At 44.0% G+C, this 16,546-nt stretch overlaps 1 protein-coding gene across 1 annotated transcript in view; it reads left to right on the plus strand.

The window, feature by feature from the left end:
• The first annotated feature begins 1,819 nt into the window (after positions 1–1,819).
• Positions 1,820–16,546, plus strand: part of UBE2R2 (ubiquitin conjugating enzyme E2 R2) — a 51,559-nt gene continuing 36,832 nt past the window's right edge. Inside the window, exon 1 of the mRNA XM_062626664.1 lies at positions 1,820–2,081. Coding sequence (XP_062482648.1) covers positions 1,905–2,081 — 177 coding nt within the window. The 5' untranslated portion in view covers positions 1,820–1,904. The remainder of the gene's footprint in view (positions 2,082–16,546) is intronic.

The raw sequence follows: 16,546 nt of genomic DNA on the forward strand, positions 1-16,546 counted from the left end.
GTAACAGCTGGTGCCTGGGGAGGACCATCTGCCCCCTGCTCTCCCCCTGGGCGAAGGTCTGGAGAAGAAGCTGTGGCTGCCAAGTGCCAGGTAGAGACTTCTCTACAGCTGCCTGAAAGGGGATGGAGCGAGGTGGGGTTGGTCTCTTCTCCCAAGCAGCAAGTGATAGGATAAGAGGAAACAGCCTCAAACTGTGCCAGGGGATGTTTAGATTGGATATTGGGAACAATTTATTCACTGAAAGGGTGGTCAGGAACAGGCTGCCCAGGGAAGTGAGCAGTCCCTCTCTATGCAGCAGCACCTCAGCATTGTTTACCATTTAATCCCTGCACTCCGTGTAATCCAACACCATGGATTACGTTCAGGCATTACTTGATTTTCACTTTTATTAATCTCCAATTTTTATGTAACCACAAGATCACAGATAACAGAGCTTTCTTTCAAATAAATCTGACATTTTTTGGGAGACATTACAATTAATTCAGAATTCATCACAGCCTATTACTTGTTTAGATTAGGACCATATTAATTCTTTGATTCAGGGAATACACATAAACCTTTCTCTGTCAGGGCTGTGCAACACTCCAGGCTTGGGGAAGCATGTCTGGAAAGCTGCTCATGGAAAAGGACCTGGGGGGTGAGGGAGAAGAGAAGGCTGAGGGGGGCTCTCTGCAACTACCTGAAAGGAGGTGGGGGGGGGGTTGGTCTCTTCTTCCAAGTACAACAGGGCAAGAAGAAACGGCCTCAAGCTGTGCCAGGAGAGGTTTAGATTGGATATTAGGAAAAATTTTTTCACTGAAAGGGTTGTCAAGCATTGGAACAGGCTGAGCAGAGCAGTGCTGGAGTCACTGTCCCTGGTGGTATTTAAAAGATGTGCAGATGTGGCCCTTAGTGACATGGTTTTAGGGGTGGATTTGGCAGTGCTGGGTTAATGGTTGGACTCAAACATCTTAAAGGTCTTTTCCAATCTAGTTGATTCTGTCTGTATTATTTCTCCTGTCCCGCAGAGATAAGATTCCCGGCTTGCAAGCCTAGTGGTGCTGTGTGCATTAACCTTTCCAGAAGTGGGACCCAGGTTTGCTGCACCTGGGGTTGCGCTGTGCTATGTGTCCTCCTCCTGGGTAATCACTATCTCATTTTTCTTTGTTGTTTTTTGTTTATAACGAATAGGATCTGCGTTATTCACTGAAGATTCCCTGAGGAACGGGTGCTTGTTCACATTGACCAGTCGACGTATCTCAACACCTTTGCTATTATCCAGTCTGGGGAAGGGAGCGAAGGACGGAAACTGCATTTTCTGCTGGGAGCACCTTGCCCACATGTGAAGCCACGTGAAAATAACACGTGGGTTTCGGGAATGGTGTAATGCCTGTTCCTCTCCTACCGCCGCTCGCGGGATCCGTAGGGAACCCGCTGCTCAAATCCCACCCTTTGTACAAAACCGGACTGTTTGTGACCCCGCAGCACCGTGCCCCGGCCGAGCCCACCCGTGACTGCCGCCAGCCCCATCCCCTCCGCCACACTCGCAACCCAGCACATGGCTTCGGTGCGGGCTGCTACCGCAGAGCCAGGACCCCACGCCCACCGACCGGCGCTGCGGCGGGGAGCGCTGTCTCTTTAAACTCACCGGTGGAGGCGTGCCCTTACCGGTCGGGGGCGTGGCTTGCCATTGGAAGGGGGCGTGACTTAGCCTATAAAGGGGCGTGTCCTGCCGCGCGGGGGGCGTGGCGCGGCGCGGCGCGCTGATGTCAGCGGTGAGCGGGCGCCGTCACAAAAGGAAGTGGCGGCGGCGGCGGCGGCGTCCGTCAGCGCGGGGAGGGGCGGGGGCCCGCGGGGCAGCGCGGCGGCGGAGCGGCAGCAGCTGGAGCAGGGGGAAGCGGCGGCGGCGGGGGCCGCGCCGCGCCATGGCGCAGCAGCAGATGAGCAGCTCGCAGAAGGCGCTGATGCTGGAGCTGAAGTCGCTGCAGGAGGAGCCGGTGGAGGGCTTCCGCATCACCCTGGTCGATGAGTCCGACCTCTACAACTGGGAGGTGGCGATCTTCGGGCCCCCCAACACCCTCTACGAGGGCGGGTACTTCAAGGTACGGTCTTACCGCAGCCCCGCTGGCCTAACGGGCCTCCCGCCGCCGCGGTGGTCCCGGGCAACCGCCGCCGGGGCCTGCGCTACCCCCCCCTTCGCCGCCCTGCTGGGCCTCTTTGTCGGGCTCGGAGGGGCCCCGGTGGGGCGGCGGGTCCGCGGCCGCTGCCAGCCCCTTGGCCCCCAGCCGGAGGGGGCCGGGGCCTGCGGAAGGAGGGAGCGCAGGGGCTCGTTGTGATGCTGCCGGCGGCGGAGGATGGTCCGCAGGGGCGGGTGGGGGCCTGCGGGACCTCCCCTTCCTTGTCCCTCGGGGTGCGCGCTGGAGAGAGGGGCCGCGCCGCAGCCCGCTCTGCTCTGTTATTTAACCCCAGAGAAGAGCAGGTACCTCATGGCAGGGTGCAGGTTGGTTCTCCCCCATCCCCAGGTTGTCCATCTGGCTCTGGTCTGTGTTTGTTTATTTCAAAGTAAGGGGCTTCCCATCCATGTCTCGATAGCTCCGGTCCTCGCGGAGCAGCGTCCTGTGTAAGATGACTATTCAGTCATCTATCCTAATTCAGGATAAAGGCTCTGTTTTCCTCAAAACTTCAGGATTTCAGGGTTTTGCGATTATGTTTTTTCTTCTTGTTTTCCTTTTCTTCCTCTCCAGCCTTTCAGAGGGCAGCTTTCAAAAGGCAACGGTAACGTGTAATTGGTGAAGGTAGATAAATGCTTTCAATTCCTCTCTCAACCTTCCTGTTAATAAAATAAAACCCCTTGTGTGGTTGTTTCCCCTCTTGTAAATACAGTAAACAAGGAATCTGGCGTGGCTGTCACAGAAAGGAACTGAAAGGAGCAGACTTAAATTCTCAAATCAGCTGGAGGAGGAATTGCATGTCTGTCTTGAACAATTAAAACCCCTTGGTATCTTCAGAACCGTAGAATAGTTAGGGTTTGAAAGGATCTTAAGATCATCTCATTCCAACCCCCTGCTGTGGGCAGGGACACCTCGTCCTACAGAATATACACTGCATAGGGCATACCTCTTTGGACTTGGTGTGCCCTCGGTCTCTGGCAAAATACTGTCCCTTTCAGCTTGCCTGTCCCAGGAGTTAATCATTTTAGTAGTGGCTCCTGCATCTCCTGTTTCATGCCCTTTGGCTTCTGTCAAACGGAAAAGAAGTTTTGTATGCTCTCTTTCCTTGGCTAATGTGCATCCTCAGTGCCTCTTGGCTTCTCTGGGTCAAGGTTTAAGAGCTTTGTTCCACAAAACCAAAATAACCTGTAGCTTGGGGAATAATAGATTTGAGTCACGTTCAGTTTGGCCTCATTGTTTTGTAGGAAGAGGAGGCTTTGGCACAAGGCTTGCCTTTTGTAATGAGTTGGCTGGCTTACTCATGTAGGTATGATAGGTATATTCTTAGACTCACCTCCATTATTATTAATTCAGGAAGTCACTCTAGTCTTTGCTTGGCAGCTGGGTCATTTTTACACCCAAATGGCTTGATGACCTCTTCCTGCACTTACATTACTCAAGCATTTTTATTCAGAGAAATCACAATGGGTCAGAATCTTTGTTTGCTGGTCTCTGGACCGTGCATTTCTGATTGTTCCTGGAAAGAATCTGAAGGAGCCTTTGAGATAATCTAGGGATGTGTGCTAACAAGTGTAGATTGGGGCAGGGTTGCCACTTGCCTTACCTCAGTGTTATGAATGTGCTATCCTTTTTGGTATTTTCAGTCCTTGAAATGTTGTGCCTTTCTTCTAAAATCTTCTGACCCATCCTGTGATACGTAGTTTGAGACTGGGAGACTAAAGTCTCATGGTGCCTTCACCTTTCCACACAAGATTCCCTGCAAGCTGAAGTCTGTTGTATTGTTTCTGTCTCATCTTTCATCCATAAGGGGTTGTGCATGGTGGCTTTTTTTTTGTTTGTTTTGGTAGCATTTAATCTGTGGTGATGCATTCTAACATCTGAGCTACCTAAAGAGTGGCCTTAGACCCTCATTCTGCCCCTAGGGAGAAGCAGTCTTGTCCTGAAAAGTGATGTTCTTGGCTTTCTTTGTATTGAGCCTTCAGGCAAATCTTTGTATGTGTTAGACTTACTGAATCATTTAAAGAGAAGATTAATACCCTAAACTTTGTTTGGTGAGGTGACTTCTATGCTATATTCAGTATATGCAAGGTGCGCACTATTTCAGATCAGCATGTGATTATTTTTTTTCGGATATCTTGGATTGATGAGAGAACTAGCTTCATCTTGTTTTGTAATTTTAGTTTGATAAAGCTAAAGTTACAGGATATAATGTTCTTAAACATTGTGGCAATGAGAGTTTGGGAATTTTCTTCCACTTGAGCTGTGGTTTGAGGGTAGGAGCTGGAGGGAAAGTACAAAGGCTTCTACTTAAAAGTAAGTATAAATATTGAGGAAAACCTGTGTTTAATGTGATCTTAATAAGGAAAGTGTTAGAGAGGGTTGACTGAGAATACAAATGCTTGATTTGTGCTGTTGGCAGCCTTTGGCACCTTGTTGATTCTTGAAGAAATACGAGCTTTCTCTCCAGGTTGTTGAACTAGCTGAATAAACTGAAACGAGGGGAGTGCTCTCTCTCTCTCTGCATCTCCTTGACAGGAGCTACTGCTCTTAAAAACTGGTTCAACATTACAAAAGATTCTGGTTTCGGTTGCTAATCCTGTTAACTCTAGCATTTGATAAATTGAAACATAAAATAAGTCCCCTGAATGTTTGCTTAAATGGTAAGCTAACAGTACTTTAGTGCTGGCTTTAATAAAGTCAGTGACTTCTTAAAAATTCAAGTGCAACATCTAAGCATATTTTATCAACTAAAACAGCATACAGGTATCTGCTGCAGTACTTCACAGTTAGGACCTCCAAACTAGTTGGAAAAGGGCAGCAGCCTTCAGAAGCAACTGCTGTGTGGACAGCAGCTTCTATCAGCAGAGGTAGGAGCAGTCCTGAATTGGCAAGCCCCACAAGGTGATCAGGTGGAGGTTCTCATCTGCTGTGGAGGTTTTGTCAACCTTGACCTTATCTTTGTATAGACACTTTCTTCCCACTCACTAATAGCTACATAATGTTCTGCGCAGCCCTTTGCTTAAGTTCCAGATTACCAGCCTTGAAAGAGTTGAGGTACTTCATGGCTGTTTACATTTCATTCCTTGCTGTCAAGGTGAAAGTAGCACAAGGCCAGTTATGGTAAATCCTCAAAAGAGATTCAGTTATAAGAGCAAATGTCTGTTCTTCAGCTGTAGTCAACAGGGAGTTACCAGCTTGACTGAAGTTTTTGGCATAATCAGTTGTGTTGGGCTGCAGGTGTTTGACTGCAATAGGTGAACTTGATTTTTGGTCTCTTACTCATTTGGAGTTTGTCTGGGGGTGAAAGGTGCATAGACCTTGTGTGTCTGAGATGTGAACAGCTGATTCATCTGCTGAGGTTTTTTTTCTTGGTTTGTTTGTTTGTTGGTTTTTGTTTGGTTGTTTGTTTTGTTTTCGAGTGACAAAGGGAAGGTTTTGCTCAGAAGAAATGATTCATGTCCAGGTTGTCAATAGTACCACTTACTTCTTTCTTAAGTCAGATGGGAAGGACATGGTGTGGTAAGACAGGTCTTTAGATCAGACCCCACTGTGCTATGTGGTAGTTCTGAATTGCTCCGAAAATATTGGGAATTTGTTTTTTCTGGTCCTGCAGGCAGTGCCTGAGCGGTAGAGAACTGGATTGTGCTGTATTTTGTAGTACTGTGTACGAGCAGTTCATAGATGCCACCTTCATGCCATAAGCATCTTCTGTTCAGCTGAGAGAGTTCTTTGCTACATGCAGGGGACTTCTTTGCTTTCGCAGCTGATACTTAAATAAGGACCATAACGACAAGGGTTATTATGATGCATTCTGGTGATGGTAAGTGATAGTTGTGATAATCTCAATGGCTTTCACCATCTCAGTTGACTCTTGATGAGTCTCTGCCTTGAAATCCAGTCTGTCTAGGGCCTTCACAGCCTGTCTATTGATAAACCTCCGCCCAAGGCTTTGATAAAGTGATGTTTTCAGGATACTTGCAGACTTATTATGAAGTGTTTCATGGTGGCTTACTCAGAGCTCTGTGTGTTTGGTGCAGTTGTGCCTTAGCATCACAGCTTTTGATTGTGTTTAAATAAAGGAAATTATTCTAATTTTTTTATAGCTGAATGGTATTCTTGTGCTGGGAGCCAGCCTTTCAGGGTAGGTGAAAGTGAGAAATTACACAAATAGGAACTTCTTTATAAACACATAGCACGGCTCAGAAGCATGGTTTGACCAAGTATCCTTTGTCAAGAAGCATATTTAATGTAGATCAAGAGTCAATATTACAAGCTCAGTCAGAGATGATTTAGAATCACAGAATGGTTTGGGTTGGAAGGGAAGTTAAAGCTCATCCAGTTCCAACCCCCCTGCCATGGGCAGGGACACCTTCCACTAGAGCAGGTTGCTCCAAGCCCCGTCCAGTCTGGGCTTGGACACTGCCAGGGGTGGGTCAGCCACAGATTCTCTGGGCAACCTTTGCCAGTGCCTCAGCACCCTCATAGTGAGCAGCTTCTTTCTAATGTCTAATCTCAGTCTCCCCTCTGTCAGGTTAAAGCCATTCCCCATGTTCTCTACTATAGACCCTTGCAAAAAGTGCCTCTCCAGATTTCTTGTCTGCCCCTTTAGGCACTGGGACCTGCTAAGGTTTCCCTTTAAGGAGCCTTCTCTTCTCCAGGCTGAACAAGCCCAGCGCTCTCAGCCTGTCTTAATAGAATTTAGGCTGGGTAGATGAAAATGAATGTACCTAACATGAAAGGAAACAAGAAAAATTAACTGCATTGTTAGAGCTGCTATTTGATTTCTGAAGGCAATTTATTTCATAAGGTATTTTTGCTACTTGAAGGAGCAAGTCTTGACACAAGTTAGGAGGGGAAAAGAAAACTCAAGCATTATGATTCGTTTTCTCAAATAATTTGGGGGCTAAATACTTGTCAAGACATTGCTTTCCTTGCAATTTAACTCATTAACTGTATGTTGTTTAGTTCTGTATTGTTTGATCTCAGCTTCTTGCAAATGATTTGTTTTGATGTCAAAGTAATTTGCAATATGCGGGGATAACTTTTTTCAGAGCAGGAAATTGATATGGAACTGATGGATGGCAAGAATGAGCTCCATGTTTAGAAGTTTGGTATTGTAGGCTACTTCCCAGAAAGCTTAAAATTAAGTAAATAGCAGTTTCCTAAGCACTTAGAATTATGTAACTGGCAGAACATTTAACTCCACAAAAATATTCCTTGGTGCCAAGGAAAAAACGTGAGTTACTCTCAGCACAAAAGCTGGCTTCCACGGGCCTCTACGTTCATTGCAAGGTAGAACAGAGCTTTTCCCTCAGTGTACTTACTGTTCTAGTTTTTGTTGCCTGTAGGTATCAATGATGGTAATCATCAGAGGTTTGATGCAGCAAAGGGATATAGAACTGTGGGTTTGTCGAGCTTAGAGTTTCTTGCTCTTGGTGTGAAGATCTCCCATTCAGAGCAGGCTATCTCTCCAAAGAACCACTAAGCTGCCTGCAGGCAGGGAGGCAAGAAACTTCTTCAGATGTTGGCTCACTGATCATAAGCACAGTTATGATCTCTAACTCTCAGGCCTGGGGAATACCAGATTGACCCTAATTCTGCTATTGCATATTGGGTTTTGGATGGCTACCTCTGTGAGCTATCCAAAATGTAATGTAAAATGTCCAGTTTCATTTAGAAGTTCTTTAAAAAAAGAAAGAGGTGACAACAGGTCCTCTATAGAGAATTGTTTAAACATGACTGTGGTCATGTCAGTAAAGTCACTTGACAGTTACAGAACTATACAAGAGAAGAAACGTTACATCATCCGCTGAATTTGAACACGAAGTTTTCAACAGAAGTGGAGCCTCAGTGCCTTTTTTGCTTAGAGTTTTGAGTAACATGGGCACAACAACAAAAAGTGAGGTTAGGAAGAGGTCCCCTGAAGTGGCAATTTCATTAAGGATAGAAAAGGCCTTTTCTTTCCACCTTAACTGGAAAGTACTGTGCACATTAATCTGCAACATTAGGGTATGGGCATTTTGTTACCATGTGAATGACAAATTAGAAGGATTTAGATAATAGCTACAAGGTACTTAAAAGGTACAGAAGGGATGTTAGCCTCTCAAGTTATGCTCTTAATGCACCACTGAAATGCACCACTGAAAGGCATTCAGCCACTAAATGTGGGTACAGTTACTATTCTGCAAGAGAAATAATTGGGAGCACTGAAATGAAATTCAGTTTTTCTCAATACATTATAAGCAGCCCATTCTTTTCATAAAGGTGAATGCTTTTATGGATAATTATTTTAGACGAGGTAAGCAAGCACTTGCACAACAGTGTAGTTTACATCTATGCATTAGAGGCTTACACAAGTAGACTTTATACAAGCACAAATGTGTCTTAATAGAATGTATTGTAGGTCAGAGCGACTCCATTGTATGGCTTTTGTTTTGATAAGGGCAAAAAGGGTACTGGAAAAGAGAAGGTAATTTCAGCCTTTGCCTAGGTCTGACAGTGAAAGGTTTCTGCCTATGGAGATGTCTGAACACTAATATAAGGCCAAGATTTTTTTTTTCCCGCAATGGGCAAGTGTCTATTGGACAAGAATTGAATCAAGTGGCACAACTGCCTGAATGCTGGTCCTCACATTATTCCAGTACTGTGGCAAAGGGGTTTTCAATTCAACTCTCCAAATACTTTGCTACAATGAACATTAAAACATGTTTTAAACTTTAACTAGGATACATAGCTATGTGACTCTTCCCCAAGTTATTACAAACATGTCCCTACTGCTGTCAACTTAAGTTCCATCTCCCAAGCAAAAGCCCTTTACCTGAATTTCTAAGTTACTTCTGTGCTTTTAAGATGACAAAACAGACCAATGGGAACACGTCATGCTTTTAGTACTAAAACCTTACACAGTAAGGCACAGCCAACTTGCCCCGCAGCCTTCTCTTTGTCAGTAACAAATAGTATGATAGCTGGAAGTGTCACCTACTTAAGATAGGCCCTTTACATTCTGTTTGTTCTCCAGGTGATAGCTTCTATTAAGAAAACCCCAAACATCCAGGAAGTCTTAAGGTCATGTTTCTTCAAGTCATGCAAGATTCCAAAATATTCTGCATATGCCCCCAACTCAGCAGTTGTGTATAATTTTTTTGCTATTTTTCTCCTATTTGTATAATTTTACATTTAGAATCTTGTAATTTTTCTCGTATTTGTAGGCCACTTTGGGGCAAATATTTATGCATTTTAAATATTTCAGAAGTAAATCAATTTGGCTCATCTTGGCTACTAGTGCTTCAGGGAGGGTACACAATGCCAAAGTTATTACTATTAAACTGGCCTGGTAAGATGAGACATTCTCAGTAAGTCACTACCGCAAAAGCTTAGTAAGATTAACTGCAGTTCCTCTAACTCATAATGCTGGAGAAACCACTAATGTTTTAAAAATGAAGCAGCACTCTGGAAATAGCAAGCTAATTTTGTGCACGTGCATATGTGTATGCACACATCTGATCACGCGCAGCCCAGATTATAGGAAGACGTGTTATGTTATGAGTCACATAACCTCTAGTCCATCCACACTGCAGTCTTTCTGTAACCCTGCTACATTTCCAACTTTAACTCAGTTACCCTTAAATCCAACATAAAATCTCCACGGTTAAGTCCATACTGTTCGTTACTATGAAACCTGATGACAGCCATAAGTTACACAGACAAACTGCATGTCAGAGATTAGAGTTAAGGTTCTGCAAGTGTTTTTTGGGGAGCAGTCTTTACCCTCTAGGTGCAAAATGAGCAGACCTAGAAGGCTATTAAAGAGGGGATAGCCAGTGTGAATAAGTTACTATATAAAATAGCAGGCAGCATAAGCAAGACTTCAGAAACACTGAGGTAAAACCACATTTGAGCTTCTGAGAAGTTACAGATGTGGTCCCACACTCAGACACTGTTAACATCACTGCAATACTGGAGATTTTCAGGTTTTACACAAAAAGAAAAAGAATGCCCTTCTAACTACACGGTCAAAAACGAATTCCTATAATACGAACCAGATCTAAAGCTATCTACATGCTTTTAGTTACTATCTTTTGAACAGACAGGCAAGAAATTTCAGGTTCTTTGCATTGTTATCCAAGAGAAAACCTTCATGTTGAATTTTACCTTATCAAAGGATCGTTCTGTGCAATCTCGGGGAAATAGAGCCAAACAATGGAAAAATTATGCAAACTGACAGGGCTCAATCTTTCCAAATGGAAAGTTTTCCATTTTTTATTCCAATGGTGGAGGTGGGCTGTGTTGCTGCTCTCCTTTTGCCATACAAGACCTAATTGCACACAATCCTCTATTGTCAAGCAGTATCAGAACTGGAAATCTCTATCTGTGCTTCTTAGCATACATTATAACATTGCCTGGATCAGAGGAGGCCTAGAACAAGAGCTAGGAGCTGACTACTACCATCATTATCTTGACCTTTTCCTCCTGAGGACAGACTAGGTGAGCTGTTGGGAGGTCCACTGAATGATCTCCATTGGAGCATTGAAAAATGAAAGCTTTGAGACCAGCACATGGAATGATTTCAATTTCTTGGTGTGTGCCAGAAACCTGAAAGCTTTTGTGCTTTTGAAATTTGACTAATACACTTTCTGTGAAGTCTCACTTGCCCCTCCTGGTTGGCAGCAGTATTTCATTTATGTGGAAGAAGTCTGTTTGCTTGAAATACAGCAATAGTGGTGCTGCTGTGGGAAGCTGGATAGGTGAGGTGGACTTCGCTGAGGCTGTGAACATTTGGGCTTTTACAGTTCAGAAGGGGCTGAATTATTTTTGAGAACTTGTTAATACTGAAGTTTGTTTGGACCCTCGAAGTCTTATGGGCAGACTCATCAGGACTAGCCCTGGGAGTCACTCTGGAGATCTATTTTTAATGACAATAATAGCCAAGATCTTGAACCTATATCATCCATGGCTATTCTCCAGTTGGAAAGAAGTAATAGTAGCATTGGCGGCTACCAAGGAATTTGTAGCAGCCAGTCGGGTAAGAAGGCTGCTGGTCTTGGCAACTTTCTTCTCGATGTTACAGAATAAATTCAGCTTTTAGTGGTGATACTCTGATTTCACTTACTTGAAGCAACCTGCTTCATGTTCAGCTTGGTCAAATCATTGTTAATTTTAATTCAGTTTGCAGGCTTATCCCACACCTGCTATGTATTTGATTGTTCACGTTGAGTTATGTCTCTGGTGTGAGCAGTAAACTTATGCTTGGGCTCTTTTGACCAGGGACTGTATTTTGCCTGGAAGGGACAATTAAGTAGCATTCTGGCACACAACAGAAGCTGTGAAAATCAAAGCTAGCCACAGCTAGGCTGGCTGCTGTAGGTTTGTGCTGCCTACCTTAGCCAGGGAGCTTCCTGCTGGGAGTTGCAGGCATGTTGCTAAGTGGTAGATCAGGTCAGGTTGGGGTAATGGTGGTGAGTAACTGTCCCAAAGCATGGCATCCTAGGCCTTATGGGGATGTAATGAAGTGTCACTTATGGGCACATCTTTAGCAACTGTTGGTGCGTGCACCATACTTGAGATCCTGCCTGGTCTGTTCAATGGCAGAAGCATGGAGGAAGGTTCTGACGTGCTTGGCCACAAAAGACGTGTCATCATAATGCTACCAGGCCTCTTCATTTGTCTTAGAGTCTCTGGGAATCCGAGCCCTTCTCAAGCATCTACCTCTTCTTTCATCTCTCTTCCTATAATGAACTGACTGTACTTTGGGGCATAACTGGGCTGACATAAAGTCACTCTGTGTGTGACCTGATGGAAGCTCCTGGTGTCTTGGCCTTGTTCTGTTTCATCTTCCCCTCCGCAGCTATTGGCTTTGAGCATGTGGATTGCCTGCTTCCAAGAGAACAGTAAGTATTTTTGGCTTGCAAATTCCTAACCAGCGCTTCTAAGATGGATAGTTTCTTCTATTAAAACAAATGTAAGCTTGCTGTTGGTAGTAGGGAAAGCCTGTGAGTTACACTTAAGCAAATCTAGCAAAGCTTTGGTCGGAGGTTAGTGGACAGAAAGAAACATCAGGTGTTGGCATCTGCATCAGTTCTGTTGTATCTTTAACTCTTGCATGCACTGATTTACTTGGGATCTCCTAGCTGTTTTGATCAGCATGCATTAGTTCATAGCAGGGGGTGTAAGTTTTCAGGTTTTCTTCCCTTCTCTTGTTAATTATAGAGTAGTGACTTCTGTACTCTAGAAAGAATAGATACTTTTTTTTTCCTGGAACAAATGTTGTGTTAATAGTGGGGTTTGCATTGTTGTCATCTAAACTCTATTTTAAATATAGCGGAAGGAGGTGTTTTGTGGCAGATGAACATAATGTTGACACTGGGAAGGAGATTCCGTACTCTCGGAAGGGATTTCCGTTTACTACTTTCAGGTGCAACTGTAGTAATACATAGAAAACAAGGAGGATAAAATTTAGGCTGACCTAAAGCCTACTATTAATGCTCAGTTGGTATGTTGAATTTGGATCTTAATTTGCAGATTAATAACTAGAAGATGCTAACTTGAAATAAGAGGGTTATGGGAAATCAGCTTCTTCCAAAAAGGTTTGTGTCTGTTACTAGATGCTTTTAGAACCAACCAACCATTGTTGTCTGCTAGGTGGCAGCCAACAAGCTTTCTTCAGTATGTGTTTAGTTGAGCTTTGTTTGGTAAAGCTATTAAATATTGCTGTGTCACGTTTACTCTGAACACAGATTGCTAGGATCTGACGTTAGACTGGGTGAAAGGGATGCACAATCCAGAATTCATCATCAGTTAGGCCCTTTGTGTGGGTGAAGCGTGGCACTTGTCGAGAACAGTCTGCGGATGCTACACAAGCAAGATGAGAGCCAGTGCCATGCATTGTTCCAGATCTGTTGGTGACTGTAAGAGGTGCTTATCTGAAGGACACAGGGCTAGGGTTAGAACAGTCGTGTAGAAGTATGGTGGCTTTGTATACCTTTGGATGTAAGGTAGGGCCAAAATGTTCTTTGGCAGCAGGAACAGTGAATAGGATGCGGACTAGAAGTCTTCTATCTGCAGTGGTTTGTATTCATGGTTCTGGATAAATTAACATTTTTATGTAAAAATGGTATCTCTTATAATAGCATAGTTGACTAAATCTGTAGGTAGAAAGCGTTTCGCTTTTTATAAATAGCACATGGGAAAGCTTTCTTCCAAAACAAATCCAACTTGTATGTTTACAAGTACAGTATTTAAATTTGGAGTAGCTGAAGAAATTGTCAAGTGAGTAGCTTTCAGGTTGCTTAAACAGACAAGCAAAGATTTTTGGAATAGGAGCTTCTGCTTATTCCTGGCTTTTAAAAATAAAAACCTGAGCAGTTTCCTGAAGCACCCCAGCGTGGATCCTGATGTACTGACAAGTCACACTCCCCTGCGCAGACTTTGTCCACGAGGCAGCTGCGGCAGTTCTCTGAGAGCAAAAAATAAAGCTGGGGTTGTGTAACTTAACCTGGGGGAGGAGGGGGACATTCCTGGTGTTGAAGAGAAAGCCGTAAAGTCAAGGCCTGAGTATGTAGGCTTGCTGGGGGAGATGTGTGCTATGCAGGCTTCACAAATAATTCTCAGAGTGTACCAGAGAGAGTCTGGGTAGACCTCTTGTTGGAGGAGGCAAAGCTATGCCTTGGCTGCCTTGTCGTTTTAAATGTCAGAGGGATCTGCACTGATTTCAGAGCTACCCAGCTTTTTTACCTCCCACCCCTGGGATTTCTTTCTTCTACTGTCTTAATTGCTCCAGCACTTCTACTACAGCTACCCCAGGTCTTTTTCTTTTCTCCTGTGCTTTGAAGATCAGGTTCAGAATAAAGCTTCTCAGCACAGTAAAACAGGCATACGGGATTTGATGTCAAGTGTGGAAGTGTGAAATGGCTTGCAGCTTCATAGCATGGCCAGGAAAACAGCCTGGAGCTGGCACGTTCACAGGGCAAGATTTGGTTCTAGTAAGTTAAGACTGGGTTTAAACTATATTACTGACATGCCTCCAAGTGCTGTCGTGCTTGTCACCCGTAGTGCAATTACCCAGGCTGTACCACAACACTGAGCTTAAAACACATAGGCAGAAAGCCAAATTCTACACTTAGCAAGCACTTTAAATAGAAAACTACAGCACAACTGACCTGCAGGTACCGTTCCTTCTAAAAGGGAACTGGGTGTTTCAAACTGCCAGGGGCTTTTTAGATTTAATTATAAATGCATTGATAAATACTGTTGTGTAATACTTAAATGCTAAAACTCTGGTCACAGCTTAATGTGATTGACATGTAGAGTTTGAGTTTCAGGCAGAATATAAAGTCTTTTCCTGCTCTGTTTTGTTAACCTTGTATTAATAGGTACGGTGAAAGGAAAACTCAAGGCTTTCTCCAATGACACTGTGTTAACTGTGGCAAGCCACCAAGGTTCACAGTACTAAACTGTTGAGGTAATTTTATAGTATTTAAGTATGCCTGCAATGCAGCAATGGCACATTCGACCTGTCTCAAGCACAGTAGTGGTTTGGTAGCGCCAGCATGATATTTAATACAAGTTGTGAATTGACCCAGCTTACGAGCTGGTTTTTCAGCCGGTGCTTAATCCCACGTTGCCATGGTTAGACTGCAACCAGTATGTGTGCTAATGGATGCAAAGCTGGTAGGGTTGCAGCTGTAAATCTAAGCAGCAAGGGCCATGAGGATGTGGACTTGGGAAGCTGCTGTTATGGCTTCAACTGCTGAGGGTACAAAGATGCTGGTTCTGCCACCTTAGTGGTGGTAGAACTTAATCAAACCTGTCTTAACTGTTTCCGTTGGATTAACCCACGTTTTAGAAGATGTAAATTCTGATCAAAGCTCTTGTGGTTGACATCGTGATGCCTTCTTTTTGGCATCTAACATCGATGGACTGGGAGAAGAGGAGTGCTATGAGTCGTCTTATTTCTCACTTTTACTGTTGTGAAACTCCTAGAAACTGTTATTAGATCTTATGCTTAGCTGCTTGCAAAGCTCAGCTGAATTGGCCACCAGTTTTCGTGGCTGCCATGGCACAAGAGTCTCATGGCTTAAGCCTCCCTTAATTAAAACATGCATATAGCTATTGGGATTATCCATTTACTGATTTCTTTGTTCTGTGTTTCTTTTTTTTAAGACATGTTTATGGTCATTGCATTTCAAGGCCTAGCTGAATTTGATAAGAAATACTGAGTCACACTCTGTTTCTCTTGGTAACAGAAAACAAAACAGAAGGAGACTTAAGTGAGTTATTGAAAGTGACAGCATGGGCGTGCATAAACCTGGTTTGGATGTATACCTCTGTGATTGCATCTTCCCCTTTCCTTGGCTCAGTGCATTGGAATTTAAACTATCAGACTTCTTCCAGCTCTAGAAAGAACCTCACTTTTGAATGCAGAATTAATACAGATCTGTTCCTGTGAAAGGAACTTGAGATTCTCAGGACAGAAGATCTCAAAGGCTACTGAAAGCCTTGTTTAAAAAAAAGCCAGATTTCAAAATGACTCTGGCAGCTGATTTCCTAGAAGTCATGGTGAACAGAAGGGAAGCCAAAGATAGATGAGCTGAGGTGCTGGTGTTGATGAAGTGGTTGTCTCGGCAACTGCAGTCACTTAAATATCTCTAGGAAAAGAGCTAGCAAATGTTAAGATTGAGAAATGGTGACAGATTGACAGAACCAGGAGCAATGAGCAGTTCGAGGTTTATACTGGGAATTGATATGACTACAATAGGAAGTTGCTGTTTTCAGGGGTGGGATTCTTGAGTCATGCAGCCCTGATGGTTCTTCTCTTGTAATGACAGTGTGGCTGGCAGCCCTCTTGCTGCATGAAGCAAGATCCTTGGGGAGAAACACTGACCTCCCAGGATGTATTCATTCCCAAAAAAGTGGTTGATGAAGGCGGTGTGAATTCAGGTAGTACTGGAGTGTTTCGTTTTGCAGCCCTACTGCTTGATGTAGTCGTACAAATATTGCAGCAAAACCCAGTGGAAAGTAAACCCTGCATGGAAGCAGATGTAGGTGTGAGAATTCTTTTCCATGTCCGAGCTAAACTGCAGAAGCTTCAGCTGCGTCAGGAATTATTTTAGGTCCTTGTAGTGCTTATCATGGTGGGAAATTCAGACTTTTTACCATGTGTGTTTTGCATGTGATTGCACATGCTGTGTTGTGGTTCTGTGGGTAAAACTGGCAAGTTTTAATCTTTTACTTTCCTTATGGAGCACTGAATTCTCTTTCATATTGGCATAAAAAGCAGCCCCCAGAGAAAGCCTGACTTAATAAAACGAGCAGAGTTTGAGCCAATTGTTTCCTGCTGCCACAAGCATATTTGTAACTGCCAACTATGACAGGTATTTCTACAGGCACTGAATCTCAAG

The sequence above is a fragment of the Pezoporus occidentalis genome, unplaced genomic scaffold (genome assembly GCF_034315485.1).
Source record: "Pezoporus occidentalis ecotype Australia unplaced genomic scaffold, CSIRO_AGI_Poc_V1 ctg296, whole genome shotgun sequence".
Lineage (NCBI taxonomy): Eukaryota > Metazoa > Chordata > Aves > Psittaciformes > Psittacidae > Pezoporus > Pezoporus occidentalis.